The sequence below is a fragment of the Salvia miltiorrhiza genome, chromosome 1 (genome assembly GCF_028751815.1).
Source record: "Salvia miltiorrhiza cultivar Shanhuang (shh) chromosome 1, IMPLAD_Smil_shh, whole genome shotgun sequence".
In the NCBI taxonomy this organism is placed as follows: domain Eukaryota; kingdom Viridiplantae; phylum Streptophyta; class Magnoliopsida; order Lamiales; family Lamiaceae; genus Salvia; species Salvia miltiorrhiza.
The window spans coordinates 75,960,337-75,976,410 of NC_080387.1; the positions used below are offsets into that span (position 1 = coordinate 75,960,337).

At 39.7% G+C, this 16,074-nt stretch overlaps 3 protein-coding genes across 3 annotated transcripts; all 3 read left to right on the forward strand.

The window, feature by feature from the left end:
• The first annotated feature begins 277 nt into the window (after positions 1-277).
• Positions 278-2,362, forward strand: LOC131013754 (receptor-like protein 7). Its single transcript, XM_057941825.1, has one exon. It carries the CDS (start codon positions 278-280, stop codon positions 2,360-2,362), a length of 2,085 nt encoding a protein of 694 aa, XP_057797808.1.
• Positions 2,363-4,425: 2,063 nt separating this feature from the next.
• On the forward strand, positions 4,426-7,325 carry LOC131006300 (receptor-like protein 7). Its single transcript, XM_057933494.1, has one exon. The coding sequence runs from the start codon at positions 4,438-4,440 to the stop codon at positions 7,114-7,116; it is 2,679 nt and encodes an 892-aa protein (XP_057789477.1). The 5' UTR covers positions 4,426-4,437; the 3' UTR covers positions 7,117-7,325.
• Positions 7,326-10,503: 3,178 nt separating this feature from the next.
• On the forward strand, positions 10,504-15,780 carry LOC131013770 (receptor-like protein 19). The gene is made up of 7 exons (XM_057941826.1): positions 10,504-11,830; positions 11,981-12,037; positions 12,119-12,131; positions 12,218-12,287; positions 12,782-12,906; positions 12,990-13,262; positions 13,513-15,780. Exons 1-7 carry the CDS (start codon positions 10,504-10,506, stop codon positions 15,572-15,574), a joined length of 3,927 nt encoding a protein of 1,308 aa, XP_057797809.1. The 3' UTR covers positions 15,575-15,780.
• Positions 15,781-16,074: the final 294 nt, after the last annotated feature.

A 16,074-nucleotide genomic window follows, 5' to 3' on the forward strand; every position in this document is an offset into this window, starting at 1 on the left:
GCTCAACAAAAAGATAGTAACGTGCAATATATGAACTGAAGATTACTTCGTTTTAGTAGCAACTATCAATCAACACGCTAACAATGAATGTGGACGACCCAGACTTTGAAATTTTGATGCAATTAAGACTTACGTACTTAGCAAAGCATTGAAAAATAGATAGATAGATAGGAAAATTAAATTTTACTAATAATTAGTCTTTTCCCGTGGCAATATAAAGCTACATATCTCATTGCAGCAATTTTGTTCACAACTCACTCATAACGTCCTCTTCACAATGCTTCCAAAGTTGTTTTTCATTTCTATACTTTTCTCCTTCATTTTCATTACACATTCATGTCTTCACCATCAAAAAATCTTGTTGCTTCAACTCAAGGATGAGTTGAGCTTCGATTCTTCTCGTTCAACAAAATTGGTGCGATGGAATGAAAGTGATGAGTGCTGCAAGTGGCCCGGTGTGGAATGTGATGCTGCTGGCTACGTCGTTAGTTTGCAGCTCGATGATGAGTCTATTTCTGGTGGAATCGCAGATTCATCGAGTCTCTTCAGACTTGTGCATCTGCAGAAGCTGAATCTAGCCTTCAATAATTTCAACAACATTCCCATTCCGAAAGGTATTCACAATCTCACCTATTTGACACACTTGAATTTATCCAATGCTCGATTTGTTAGGCAGGTTCCAGCTGAAATTTTTTCCTTGAGGAGGTTGGTTAGTCTCGATATCTCCTACAATACATATCGGGGATATCTAAGTCTTGAGTACCCAAATTTGGAGATGCTTGTTCAAAATCTAACAGAGCTTAGAGAGCTCTATCTTGATTTTGTCATTGTTACTTCCTCTCATGAGAGAAGAAAATGGAGCCATATTATATCATCATATTTACCCAACCTCACCACCTTGAGCTTGGTTGATTGTGGTTTATCTGGCCCTTTAGCTAAGTCCTTTTGGCAACTCCATTCCCTTTCCATCCTTCGACTAGATCATAACAATCTTGGACCAGAACTTCCAGACTTGTTCGCCAATTTTCCAAGTTTGACGACCTTGAGTCTTTATGACTGCAGTTTGAAGGGTTCGATTCCATCCACCTTTGCTAACCTAACCAACCTGATTCGTGTCGATTTGTCAGGTAATTCATTCACAGGCTCACTTTCTTCTACGCTGTTTGAAGGTCTTTCCAATCTTGTTTATTTAAATTTGTGGCATAATTCATTCTCTGGTAATATTCCCCACTCTCTCTTTGCTCTCCCTTCATTGCTGGAACTTGATCTTAGCAACAATCAGTTTAATGGCACTTTGCAACTTGACAACTTTCCAAGTCTTGTCAATCTTGATCTATCTCACAATAGATTGTCGTCAGTAGATGTGGGCAACGTCAATTCAACTTCATATGGAAGTCACCAACTAAAAGAGTTAAGAATAGCTTCATGTAACTTGTCCCATTTTCCTAATTTCATCAAACATTCTGATGATTTGAGAACACTAGACCTCTCATACAATCGGATTGGTGGGGAGATACCTAGTTGGATTTGGGGAGCACAACTTGAGTATTTGTACCTCTCTTATAATCTTCTAACAGATGTGCAAAAGCCTTACCATATCCCTGCTTCTCTTGTATACCTAAACTTGCATTCTAACCAGCTCAAGGGCGAGCTTTACCTGCCCATTCAACCTGCGTCTCAACTCTCGGAGTTGTTACTTGCTAATAACAGTTTAAGTGGATCGATTCCGACATCCTTTTGCAGTGCCACACATCTCTCCCAACTTGAGTACTTGTCTGGCAATAAATTAAGTGGCGGCATACCCCCTTGCCTACTTGAGCGAAACATTGGAGTGATCAATTTGGGGCGAAACAACATCAGTGGTAGCATTCCAGATAATTTTCCTAAGGATTGTAGCCTATATTATTTGGATCTTAACAATAATACTTTACAAGGGAAAATCCCAAAGTCCCTTGAAAGCTGCGAGTTGTTACAGTTCTTGAATCTGTCCTACAATAAGCTTGTTGGAGAGATCCCAAATCGCGGTCGGTTACAAACATTTTCAGCTGATTCCTTCAAAGGAAATCCACAGCTATGTAGTCTCAATCTCAACATAATCTGTAATCGTAGTGATGGCAATGATTCATCACATGAAAATGCGGATGAGGAGAAAGAGATTGAGTGGGGATACATATCTGCTGCACTTGGATATGCTCTGGGCTTAGGAAGCATTTTCTGGCTACTTTTACTAAGCCAAACCTTCAGAGAGAAATACTTCAAGAAAGTAGATGAGATTGCTGAAGAGATATTCGATGCCAGAATCAGAAGAAGAAGAAGACGACATGCGAGAAGAGTAGCTAGGAATCAAGTGAGAAGACATTAGTGTTTGGCATTCATATTTGGTTTCTTTATGCTTGTGCGTGTTTTTGTCTAATAATCACTTCACAAGAGGTGTGGGATTGTGTGGTTTAATTTTGTTCAAGTCCACAAGATATTGGTGTGACACAAAGACTTGTATTTTAGCATTTACCAAAATCGACTAGCTATATAGTACTCGTCGGAATAGTTTTAATTGATTTCTTGAAAAGAATAACCAAATTGTAAGACAAAATTAATTAGAGAACTAATTGATATTCGTTTTAATGTTTAATACTTATATAAATTAAGTTCGCATTAATGTCATAATCAAAACAACAATTGTCATACAAATAATCGAAATGCATGCAAAATAGTATATAGATAAATAAAGGGTAAATATCACTTTAAACCTCAAACTATTGTTGCACTATCAATTATATCATGAACTATCGAAAATAATTTTTTAAACATTGAACTATTAATTTTGTATTAATTGTACCGTTCGTTCATTTTTTTTAGCTTCAAAAATTTGACGTGTCTCACCGGATACCACAATGTATTTAGAATCATTCTTTTTTTGACCTATATTATATAAAATGACGTGATTATATGCATTACTCATTAAAAATTCAAAAGATGAAAAATGGATAAAGGGTACACTTGATACAAAATTGATAGTTCAAGATTTAAAAAATTATTTTCAATAGTTTATGATATAATTGATAGTGTGAAAATAGTTTGAGGTTTAAAGTGATATTTACCCATAAATAAATAAATAATATTTGTAAATGATGGAGATATGTATGACTCTTGGCATTTGGATGGCTATGGGTTTTTCGGGAATGAGAATATATGTACCACATTTTATGTCCCACTTTGTGTACCATTGTCAATTAATTCAAAGTTAGGATATATAATTTTTTTTTTAATTTTGATTTTTAGTGATAAATATTAATTCTACTGTTTGGTCTCATTTGGGAGAATTTTGATTCATCAAGACATTGACGATTCTCCTAAGTAGCTTTCATTTGTGGCTCAAAACAAATTTTGCCCAACTTTTGGTGAAGTTGAGGTCTGCAATTTGTTTGCTCAACAAAAAGATAGGAACGTGCAATCTGTTTTCACAAAAACTTGGATAGAATCGAGTGTATCGTACAATCGGATTGATCCGTATTTAGATTAGTATCATTTATACGATTTAAATCAAAATGCAGATTCAGATTAGAGTGTGAGTTAGATTAAGACTACCTCATATATTTTTTCATTACACAAAATTGTCTGGGCCGGGCTTTAAAAATTATTAAGGCCTAACTTTGCTTAGGCTTGCCTGTAAGTTGGCCTTGACTGGGCTGAGAGGTGGTTTGGTATAATTTGTTCTTAAGATTATTTATAAAAGAAATTATTTAATTTCTAATGAAATAGTACTATGCAGATAATGATTTAAATAATTAAAATTTGATTATTTGCTAAAAAATGTCGAATCCTTTTATTCTCAAAGGATAAACAAGTAACTTATTCTGGATTGCGGTCGGGTTTAGGGTTTTAAGGTTTTAGGCTTATTCGGGATCGAGTATCCGATTTTTTCGGGTAGGGTACCCGATCCCGACCCGATTCCCAGCCCTGAACAAGTTGCTACTTTTTATTAGAGATGATGTTTTCTAGAGCACAATTAGTTTTGATACATTACACGAGGCACTATCAAATATAATAATTTAGTATAAAAATGGTACCTAAGCACAAGTTTATTAGTCTTTCAAGTCAATTGTGTTGGAAGTCTTTCTACTATATCTTTTTTTTTTTTTGAGAGAGAATTTCTATCATATCCTGCATTGGCCTACATGTGGAATATATGAACTGGAGATTACTTCGTTTTAGTAGCAACTAGTCAATCAACACGCTAACAATTAATGTGGACGACCCAGACTTTGAAATTTTGATGCAATTAAGACTTACGTACTTAGCAAAGCATTGAAAAATAGATAGATAGATAGATAGGAAAATTAAATTTTAATAATTAGTCTTTTCCCGTGGCAATATATAAAGCTACAGATCTCATTGCAGCAATTTTGTTCGCAACACACTCATAACGTCCTCTTCACAATGCTTCCAAAGTTGTTTTTCATTTCTATACTTTTCTCCTTCATTTTTATTACTCATTCATGTCTTCACTATCAAAAAACCGTGTTGCTTCAACTCAAGGATGAGTTGAGCTTCGATTCTTATATTTCAACAAAATTGGTGCGATGGAATGAAAGTGATGAGTGCTGCAAGTGGCCCGGTGTGGAATGTGATGCTGCTGGCTACGTCGTTAGTTTGCAGCTCGATCATGAGTCCATTTCTGGTGGAATCGCGGATTCATCGAGTCTGTTCAGACTTGTGCATCTGCAGAAGCTAAATCTAGCCTACAATCATTTCAACAACACTCCCATTCCAAGAGGTATTCAGAATCTGACTTATTTGACACACTTGAATTTATCCTATGCGTATTTTGGTGGGCAGGTTCCAGCTGAAATTTCTTCCTTGAGAAGGTTGGTTAGTCTCGATATCTCCAATGGTTATGTATCTGTGGAACTGGAGATACTTGTCCAAAATCTAATAGGGCTTCGAGAGCTCTATCTTGATGGTAGCAATGTTACTTCCTCTGATCATGAGAGGAGAAAATGGAGCCACATTATATCATCATATTTACCCAACCTCACCGCGTTGAGCATGAATTTATGTGGTTTGTCTGGCCCTTTAGCTAAGTCCTTTGGGCAACTCCATTCCCTTTCCATCCTTCGACTAGATGAGAACGATCTTGAGACAGAACTTCCAGACTTGTTCGCCAATTTTCCAAGTTTGACCACTTTGTCTCTTTCTAGCTGCGGTTTGAAGGGTTCGATTCCACCCACCTTTGCTAACTTAACCAACCTGATTCGTGTCGATTTGTCAAATAACTTGTTCACAGGCTCACTTTCTTCTACGCTGTTTGAAGGTCTTTCCAACCTGATTGATCTCGATTTGTCATATAACTTATTCACAGGCTCACTTTCTTCTACGCTGTTTGAAGGTCTTTCCAATCTTGTATATTTAGATTTGTCAAGTAATTCACTCTCTGGTAATATTCCCCACTCTCTCTTTGCTCTCCCTTCGTTGTTGGAACTTGATCTTAGCTACAATCAATTTAGTGGCACTTTCCAACTGGACAACTTTCGAAGTTTTTCCAATCTTACACGACTTATTCTATCTCACAATAGATTGTCAGTAGATGTTGGAAACATCAATTCAACTTCATATGGAAGTCTACAACTAAAAGTGTTAGGACTAGCTTCTTGTAACATGTCCCGTTTTCCTAATTTCACCAAACATTTGGATATGGAAATAGTGGACCTCTCAGAGAATCGGATTGGTGGGGAGATACCTAGTTGGATTTGGGGAACACAACTTCAGTATTTGGATCTCTCTTCTAATCTTCTAACAGATCTGCAAAAGCCTTACCATATCCCTACTTCTCTTTTATTCCTATTCTTGCAGTCTAACCAGCTCAAGGGTGAGTTGCTCCTGCCCATTCCACCTGCGTCTCAACTCTCGGAGTTGTTACTGGCTAATAACAATTTAAGTGGATCGATTCCAACCTCCCTTTGCACTGCCACACGACTCTCTTTGCTTGACTTGTCTGGCAATATATTAAGTGGCGGCATACCCCCTTGCCTAATTGAGCTAAACATTGGAGTGATCAATTTGGGGCGAAACAACATCAACAGTAGCATTCCAGATAATTTTCCTATGGTATGTTGGCTACAATATTTGGATGTAAACAATAATACTTTAGAAGGGAAAATCCCGAAGTCCCTTGAAAGATGCAAGTGGTTGCACTTCATGAATGTTGGGAACAACAACATCACTGACAGTTTCCCGTGCATGCTATCATCGAATTTGCAAGTTCTTGTTTTGCGCTCTAACAGATTCTATGGGGAAGTAAGATGTCACAACATGAGCTGGCCATATCTCCAAATTCTAGATATATCTTCCAATCATTTCAGTGGGAATCTGGAATCGATAAACTTTTCAAGTTGGAGTTCAATGGTGTCAGGTCACAGCGAATTGTTGAGCTATGGCATAACATTAACCATTAAAGGGGTAATCCGTCAGCTTGATAAGATTTGGGCAGACTCTGGCACCATTGATTTGTCTTGCAATAATTTCGGAGGAGAGATACCAAATGCAATTGGTGATCTTGGCTCACTTCATCAGCTCAACCTCTCCCATAATGCCCTCAATGGAAGCATCCCAAACACATTTGGTAAGTTGAGGAATCTCGAATCACTCGACCTCTCAGGAAACCGACTCACCGGGCCAATACCGGTGGAGCTTGCTGGGCTCTCATTCCTTTCAGTCTTGAATCTGTCCTACAATAAGCTGGATGGAGAGATCCCAAATGGCCGTCAGTTTCAAACATTTTCAGCTGATTCCTTCAAAGGGAATCCGGGGTTGTGTGGTTTCAATCTCAACATAAGCTGCAGTCCTACTGATGGCAGCCATCATTTGTGGCCACAAGAAGCAGAAAATGGGGAAGAGAAGAGTGAGATTGAGTGGGAATACGTATGTGCTGCGCTTGGATATGTTGTGGGATTAGGAATCATTGTGTGGCTACTTTTGTTCTGCCGAAGCTTCAGAGGGAAATACTTTGGAAAAGTGGAAGAGGTGTTTGAAGATATATGCGATGCCAGAATCAGAAGAAGGAGAAGAAGAAGACATGCAAGAAGAGTAGCACTGAGGAATCAAGTGAGAAGACAATAGTGTTGACATTAATTGCTATTTGGTATCTTTAATTATGCTTGTGTGTGTTTTTGTCTAAAAAAACAGTTGAAGAAGATGTTTAGGACCGCGTGATTTATTAAGTTTTTAGGTTTTTTGCATATCATTTTGATGATACAATTTTTATGATCATGTGTACACTTACGAGGTAATTGGTCTCGTACTATTTAATTTATAGTTGCATTTTTTTTTGTCCTTTTCACAAGACCTTGCACCCAAATGATAATGGTGCTAATTGATATGCTTAATCATAATGTGTTGGTCTGAAACAATTCCAAACCAAATAAAATGTGGTGTTCCAGCCAATGAGTGGGTGACACATCACTTTTCCTGCATGTTTCAATATCATTTGACTGATGACACTAAAATCAGCATATTCGTGACTTAATTAATATATTTTCCTGCCATAATATGAAATCAGTGCCCACAACGAAGTAGTAATATATATTCTGGTGAATTGATCCTAACAAAATCAGAAGACGAATAAAAAGAAAAACTTGGTAGGGCATGGAAAGCAAGAGGCGAAACGCGATGGCCGCATTCGTGGTGGTTTTCTCATTGCTGATCGCCGCATTCGTCGTCTTCTCATTGCTGTCTTTCGGCAATGCTTCAGATTTCAATTCCGATCCATCATTTAATTTGGAGTTTAATGATACAGAATTTTATTTGGATTGCTTAAGGCATTACGCACGTGGAGACTGTTAGTCAAAATGGGCGGCTCAACATTGTGGAACATTTGTTGCAATTAGTCAAAAAGGGCGGCTGCGGACATTCAACAATGGCAGGCTGGCAGCAATGTTTTTTCCCAACTTGGCTGCCACCAACCACCTCCCTCTGCCTATAAATTCCTTCTTCCAGCAGCATTGCAATATTACCCAGAACCACACCCAGAACCACCAACATCACCAAGCAGAAGGAAAATTTTGCTAGAGAGAGAGAAAAATCTTGTAAGAGAAAACTTCAGTATGGAAGTTATACACGAGTGATAAAAGTGAGTTGAGAGATAGCCTCTGCGTAGGCAGATACAAAATACAGTGTGGTATTTTTGTTGTACTCCTCCTTTTGAGATTCTCTAATATATTGGTGTGGGTCCGTGGACGTAGGCAGTTTGGCTGAACCACGTTAAAAATATCGGTGTTATTTTTTTCTCGTTTCATATCGGTCGATATCCAAAATATTGAGTCACACTAGATCCCGGGCGGAATTATTGGCGTCTATAATTTCCCAACAGAGACTTGTTGTCGGATAGCCCCAGCGAGGAGGACTTCTTGTCGGATATCAACTGGCAGGCTGGCAACGCTTGTAGATACGGCATGGAATCGGCAGAGGACGCTTATAGGGGTATTGGTAGGTTGAGTCCTTCTTATGTAGAAGCCTTGAATATTTGGTTCAAGGGTAATCAAACCTTAACTCAGCTCCAAATATGTCGCATGGATCCTAATCGCTGTCCCCAACATGCTGTCAACTTATTCTAGTTATTTTGGGACGGCCAGCTCCCTCGTGAGTGTTTAATTCAATATTATGAACCTTGATAATCATTACTGCTTTGAACCCTAAAAATAAAATAAAATCTATTGCACCCAAGTGGGTGCAATACCATTGTTGGAGTGGGTGCAATAGAAGTGGGACCCATTCTATTGCACCCACTATGGGTGCAAGCATTGTGGATGCTCTAAAAGAAGGCCAAAAAGATTATTTTATAAAAGAAATTATTTGTAATGATAAAATAAATTATTTGCAACGAAATATGATTTAAATAATTGAAAATTTCTTGTTTGCAAAGAATTTCACCTCGTTTAATTAAGTATAATAATTCGGTATAGAAATGGTATACTGACCTAAGCACAAGTTTATTTAGTCCTTCAAGTCAATTTTGTTGAAGTCTTTCTACCATATCTTGCATTGGCCTACATGTGGAATATATGAACAAAATATTACTTTGTTCAACACGCTAACATTAATGTGGACGACCCAGACTTTGAAATTTTGATGCAATTAAGACTTAGGTACTTAGCAAAGCATTGGAAAATAGATGGATAGGAAAATACACAAATAAACTAATAAAAAAAATATTCTACTATTAGTTATTGAATTAAATATTAATATTTATTAGTCTTTCTTAATAAGACTTTCCAGTGGCAATATAAAGCTATAAATCTCATTGCAGCAATTTTGTTCATAACACACTCACACAATGCTTCCAAAGTTACTATTCATTTCTATACTTGTCTCCGTCATTTTGAGTACTCATTCTTACAATACCCTATGCCTTCACCATCAAAAAACCTTGTTGCTTCAATTCAGGAATGAGTTGTTCTTCTGTTAGTCTTATTTGGCCCAACTCCATGGAAGCCCAAACCCACACACCAAAGCCCATCCTGGCAGGCCCATATCCTAGCCTACTTAAGCCTCTTTGCCCTAATTGCTAAGCGAGGAAAAAGAGTGCAGAGAGAGGCAGCGTGAGTTTGAATTGGGAGAAGCTACCTTCACTTAGTGAGATAGAGTGAGAAGTGCAGTTGAGTGTGGGAGAGAAGACGACTGTTGTCGCTGTTCTTGTGTGATCGAGCGAATCGTGTTCTCTATCTCTCCATTCACCTTTCTCACGTGGATCGAACAAGAAGCTTCGTGTCTTGCTTGTTCTCCCCCTGTTTCGTGTCTTCCCGACGCAGCTACTGTGAGGAGCCGCCGGAGAGGGTCAAGGGTGTCGTGGGTGTGTGGAGCTACCGGAGTTTGTTGTGGTGCAAGTTGCTGTGCGCTTTGAGAAGGAAACGGGACTGAGCCGAAGCTTTGCCCCCTGCTGCTCGTGTTCCTGCAGCTGGAGCTGGAACGTCGCCGCGACGCAGCTGATCCCAGGGAAGTCACTGCTGCTGTCACGCTCCTGCTGTTGCTGCTGCTCTCTCCCTCCAAAGCTCGAAGAGCTCGTTGGCTTCGTGCTAACGAGTACGTGGACGACGACGTGCCACGATAATACCCAACAGTGGTATCAAAGCCACGGTTGGTACGTCGTCGCGTCCCTGACCTGCTGCATCGGAACGCAGCGATTCAAATCGCTTTTGGTAAGTCGAGGTTCTGATCTTAGGACCTCGCTCAGGTAAAGTGGCGAAACCTCCCCCGTTGTCTTATATTTAGAAAACTGCCGAGTGGTGCAGTTTAGGCTTGGGTTTGCTGCTGTTTCCCAATGTGCGTTTTGATTTGAGAGTAATTTGACTTAAGTTGTGTGCTTTTATCTTATTAATCTGAAAATTGTTGTTTGCCTCGTGAATCTGCTCTGTTTTGTGTTTTTTTCCGCTGCATTTGTGATTCTGTGAAGGCATCTTAGTGTTTGGTCTCGGTGTTTAGCTTTGTTGTGTCCTGCTGTGATAGATTGGTATGGCGTCTTTCTTTGGTATGGCTCCTTTTGATGGAAAATCCGATTTTAGTATCTGGAAGCAGAAGATGAAGTGCATTTTAATTCAGCAACATGTGTTTAAGGCTGTTGATCATTCATATGCTGATAATGAGACTGAAGAAAAGAAATCTGATATGAATGAACTTGCATTGTCCTCTATCATACTCAACTTATCTGACTGTGTGCTTAGAAAAGTAGGAGTATGTGATTCTGCTAAAGATTTGTGGTGTAAATTGGAAGAGCTTTACACTGAAAAGTCGCTACCATCCAAATTGTTTTTACTCGAAAGATTTTTTCAGTTTGAACTTGATTTGTCTAAGGATGTAGACGAAAATTTGGATGTGTTTTCAAAACTTGTGCAAGACATTAAATTGACTGGCGATGAACACATTGATGATTATGCCCCTATTGTGCTGTTGAATGCTATTCCTGAGTCTTACAGTGATGTCAAGTCTGCTATTAAGTATGGTAGAGACAACGTGACTTTTGATACTGTTGTGAATGCTTTGAAAAGCAAGGAACTTGATTTGAAGCATAATGTTGGGAGGGAATCCGAGATGAAGGTTATGCATGTGAGAGAGAGAAATCAATTTAGGCCTCAAAAGCATGCTAGTAACCAAGATAATGATGACACTAAGAAGAAGAAGAAAAAGTCTTATAAGACAAGGACTAAGAAGTGTTATAACTGTGGTAAACCAGGTCATTTTGCTAAAGACTGTCCTAGTTCTAGTTCTAGTTGTAGTTCTAGTTCAGATGGTGAGTCAGAGTCTGATGGTGATTTGCAAAATGAGCATGCTAATTTGGCTTCTTGTAGTGATAACATGGGTAATTTATTTTCGGTGGTTGGAGCATGTGATAACAACCTGTTGAAATCTATGCATTCTGATTGTCTGTGTGAAAGTGAATGGCGTGTAGATTCTGGTTGCTCTTTTCATATGTCGCCGTTTAAGAATCTGTTTTCAAACTTTCAGACTGTTAGTAATGGCTGTGTGTCTATGGCAAATGGTGCAAAATGTCATGTTGTTGGCATTGGTGATGTGCGTCTTAAGTTTGAGTCTGGATATGTTTTCACTTTGAAGCATGTTAGGTATGTGCCTGATTTGTGTTTTAACCTCCTGTCTTGTTCCGCCTTAGAGAGTGATGGGTTAGAAGGTAGGTGGGGAAAGGGTCAAATGGAGATTGTGAGAGGATCCCTGATTGTTTTCACAGCTGAAAAATGTGATAACATGTATGTCTGCCTTGCTGATCCTGTTACTGTTGTGTCTAACTGTGTGGATGACACCCAAGTTGAAAAAGACTTGGATTGGCGTGTGTTTTAGTCTGTCTTATGATACTGCTCACTTTGAGGTGGAGTTGTTCACCCCTCTTAGTTTTTGTGACCTGAACTTTTGTGTTTCTGTGTGTTTGAGCATTGTGTTGCTCGTTTTGTTTGCTTGTGATGTCTTTGTGACTTTACAGGTTTGATCTTTGTGATTGTCCAACTGTGTGTTGAGTCTGTCCTTCGTGATCTGCGTGGTCTTTTAGGATTGTTAGATCTTAGTGATCTATGTGTTCTATGTGTGTTCTGCTGGTTGCTTTATCTTGTGTGATTTGCAGGTGTTTGGACACGGTTAGTTTACACGGTGATCTGTGTGATCGGAGCTTACTTTGTGTTTGCTCACTTGTTTCCCTTGTATTGTCTGTGTGATTTTACAGGGATCTCGGCAATGATGAATCCCATTGTCCTTCTCGTTTGTGCACCACGATTGGGCCAAAGGTGGAGATTGTTAGTCTTATTTGGCCCAACTCCATGGAAGCCCAAACCCACACACCAAAGCCCATCCTGGCAGGCCCATATCCTAGCCTACTTAAGCCTCTTTGCCCTAATTGCTAAGCGAGGAAAAAGAGTGCAGAGAGAGGCAGCGTGAGTTTGAATTGGGAGAAGCTACCTTCACTTAGTGAGATAGAGTGAGAAGTGCAGTTGAGTGTGGGAGAGAAGACGACTGTTGTCGCTGTTCTTGTGTGATCGAGCGAATCGTGTTCTCTATCTCTCCATTCACCTTTCTCACGTGGATCGAACAAGAAGCTTCGTGTCTTGCTTGTTCTCCCCCTGTTTCGTGTCTTCCCGACGCAGCTACTGTGAGGAGCCGCCGGAGAGGGTCAAGGGTGTCGTGGGTGTGTGGAGCTACCGGAGTTTGTTGTGGTGCAAGTTGCTGTGCGCTTTGAGAAGGAAACGGGACTGAGCCGAAGCTTTGCCCCCTGCTGCTCGTGTTCCTGCAGCTGGAGCTGGAACGTCGCCGCGACGCAGCTGATCCCAGGGAAGTCACTGCTGCTGTCACGCTCCTGCTGTTGCTGCTGCTCTCTCCCTCCAAAGCTCGAAGAGCTCGTTGGCTTCGTGCTAACGAGTACGTGGACGACGACGTGCCACGATAATACCCAACATCTTCGATCCTTCTATTTCAACAAAACTTGTGCAATGGAATGAAAGTGATGAGTGCTGCAAGTGGCCCGGTGTGGAATGTGATGCTGCTGGCTACGTCATCAGTTTGCAGCTCGATAATGATTCCATTGCTGGTGAAATCGCGGATTCATCGAGTCTTTTCAAACTTATGCATCTGCAAAAGCTAAATCTAGCCTTCAATTATATCAACTACACTCTCATTCCAAGAGGTATTCACAATCTGACTTATTTGACACACTTAAATTTATCCAATGCTGGATTTGGTGGGCAGGTTCCAGCTGAAATTTCTTCCTTGAGGAGGTTGGTTAGTCTCGATATCTCCTATTTTACAACATCTGTGAAACTGGAGATGCTTATCCAAAATCTAACAGGGCTTCGAGAGCTCTATCTTGATAGTGTCAATGTTACTTGGTGATTGGAGATATAAGGGTGGAGTTTGGTGAATGGAGAGATAAGGTGGTTCTTGGAGTGGATGGGGAACTAACTACTAACATCTAACATGACTTTGACCGATCAAAAAAAAAAAAAAAAAAAAAAAAAATGAGAGCAGAAAATGGAGCCACATTATATCATCATATTTACCCAACCTCACCACCTTGAGCTTGCGTTCTTGTGGTTTGTCTGGCCCTTTAGCTAAGTCCTTTGGGCAACTCCATTCCCTTTCCATCCTTCGACTAGATGAGAACGATCTTTCAACAGAACTTCCAGACTTGTTTGCCAATTTTCCAAGTTTGACCACCTTGACTCTTGCTAACTGCGGTTTGAAGGGTTCGATTCCATCCACCTTTGCTAACCTAACCAACCTGATTCGTGTCGATTTGTCAGGTAATTCATTCACAGGCTCACTTTCTTCTACGCTGTTTGAAGGTCTTTCCAATCTTGTTTATTTAGATTTGTCAAGTAATTCATTCCTTGGTAATATTCCCCACTCTCTCTTTGCTCTCCCTTCATTGTTGGAACTTTATCTTAGCTACAATCAATTTAGTGGCACTTTCCAACTGGACAACTTTCCAAGTCTTTCCAATCTTACACGGCTTGGTCTATCTTACAATAGATTGTCGGTATATGTTGGCAACGTCAATTCAACTTCATATGGAAGTCTCCAACTAAAAGTGTTAGGACTAGCTTCATGTAACTTGTCCCATTTTCCTAATTTCATCAAATACTTGGATATGGAACTAGTGGACCTCTCAGACAATCGAATTGCTGGGGAGATACCTAGTTGGATTTGGGGAACACAACTTCAGTATTTGAACCTCTCTTTCAATCTTCTAACACATCTGCAAAAGCCTTACCATATCCCTGCTTCTCTTCGAGTCCTATACTTGGACTCTAACCAGCTCAAGGGTGAGTTGCACCTGCCCATTCCACCCGAGTCTCAACTCTGGTACTTGTCTGTTGCTAATAACAGTTTAAGTGGATCAATTCCAACCTCCCTCTGCAGTGCCACGAACCTCGATGTTCTTGACTTGTCTGGCAATAGATTAAGTGGCAGCATACCCCCTTGCTTACTTGAGCAATACATTGGAGCGATCAATTTGGGGAGAAACAACATCAGCGGTAGTATTCCAGATAATTTTCCAATGGATTGTAGCCTATACTATTTGGATGTTAACAATAATACTTTAGAAGGGAAAATCCCGAAGTCGCTTGAAAGATGCGTGGAGTTGTACTTCATGAATGTTGGGAACAACAACATCACTGACAGTTTCCCGTGCATGCTATCATCATCCAGGGGGTGGTTGCAACTTCTTGTTTTGCGCTCCAACAAATTCCATGGAGAGGTGAGATGTCACAACATGAGCTGGCCATATCTCCAAATTCTAGATATATCTTCCAATCATTTCAGTGGGAATCTGGAATCGATAAACTTTTCTAGTTGGAGTTCAATGTCGGAATCAGGTCGCAGCGAATTGTGGAGCTCTATCATAACATTAACCATTAAAGGGGTAATCCGTCAGATTGATAAGATTTGGGCAGACTCTGGCACCATTGATTTGTCTTGCAATAATTTCGGAGGAGAGATACCAACTGCAATTGGTGATTTTGGCTTACTTCATCTTCTCAACCTCTCCCATAATGCCCTCAATGGAAGCATCCCAAACTCATTTGGTCAGTTGAGGAATCTCGAATCACTCGACCTCTCAGGAAACCGACTCACCGGGCCAATACCGGTGGAGCTTGCAGGCCTCTCATTCCTTTCAGTCTTGAATCTCTCCTACAATAAGCTGGTCGGGATGATTCCAAATAGCCGTCAGTTTCAAACATTTTCAGCTGATTCCTTCAAAGGGAATGCGGGGTTGTGTGGTTTCAATCTCAACATAAGCTGCAGTCCTACTGATGGCAGCGATCATTTGTGGCCACAAGAAGATGAAAACGGGGAAGAGAAGAGTGAGATTGAGTGGGAATACGTATCTACATCGCTTGGCTATGTTGTGGGCTTAGGAATCATTGTGTGGCTACTTTTGTTCTGCCAAAGCTTCAGAGGGAAATACTTTGGAAAAGTGGAAGAGGTGTTTGAAGATATATGCGATGCTAGAATCAGAAGAAGGAGAAGAAGAGGACATGCAAGAAGAGTAGCACTGAGGAATCAAGTCATGAGAAGACAATAGTGTTGGCATTAATTGCTATTTGGTTTCTTTAATTATGCTTGTGTGTGTTTTTGTCTAAAAAAACAGTTGAAGAAGATGTTTAGGACCGCGTGATTTATTCAAGTTTTTAGGTTTTTTGCATATCATTTTGATGATACAATTTTTATGATCATGTGTACACTTATGAGGTAATTGGTCTCCTACTATTTTATAGCTGCATTTTGATCACAATGTTGGCCAAGTTTTTCTTCATTTCTATACTCTCCTCTTTAATTTTGACTCATTTCTATAGCCAGTGTCTTCACCATCAGAAACGAAACTGGTGCAGTGGACTTAAAAATGAGAACTATTACTGAACGACCATTCACTTTTAACAACTATAGAAGATGAAACATACAATACAATACAAAATAAAAGAAAATCAAAACTAAACACTTTGGAATTTGGAGAGGGATAAAGCCTTTTTAAAGTAGAAACACAATACAACAAAAAACACAAAATTAGGAAGTGAAAAAAAATGT

What these genes read in the sequence shown, in the direction of transcription:
- LOC131013754 (XM_057941825.1), top strand. Translation starts at nt 278, where the DNA reads ATGCTTCCAAAGTTGTTTTTCATTTCTATACTTTTCTCCTTCATTTTC.
- LOC131006300 (XM_057933494.1), top strand. Translation starts at nt 4,438, where the DNA reads ATGCTTCCAAAGTTGTTTTTCATTTCTATACTTTTCTCCTTCATTTTT.
- LOC131013770 (XM_057941826.1), top strand. Translation starts at nt 10,504, where the DNA reads ATGGCGTCTTTCTTTGGTATGGCTCCTTTTGATGGAAAATCCGATTTT. An exon ending in TTGGGCCAAAGGTGGAGATT is followed by an intron (nt 12,288 to 12,781) that starts GTTAGTCTTATT and finishes GTGTTCCTGCAG; the next exon opens with CTGGAGCTGGAACGTCGCCG. An exon ending in GAAATTTCTTCCTTGAGGAG is followed by an intron (nt 13,263 to 13,512) that starts GTTGGTTAGTCT and finishes AAATGAGAGCAG; the next exon opens with AAAATGGAGCCACATTATAT.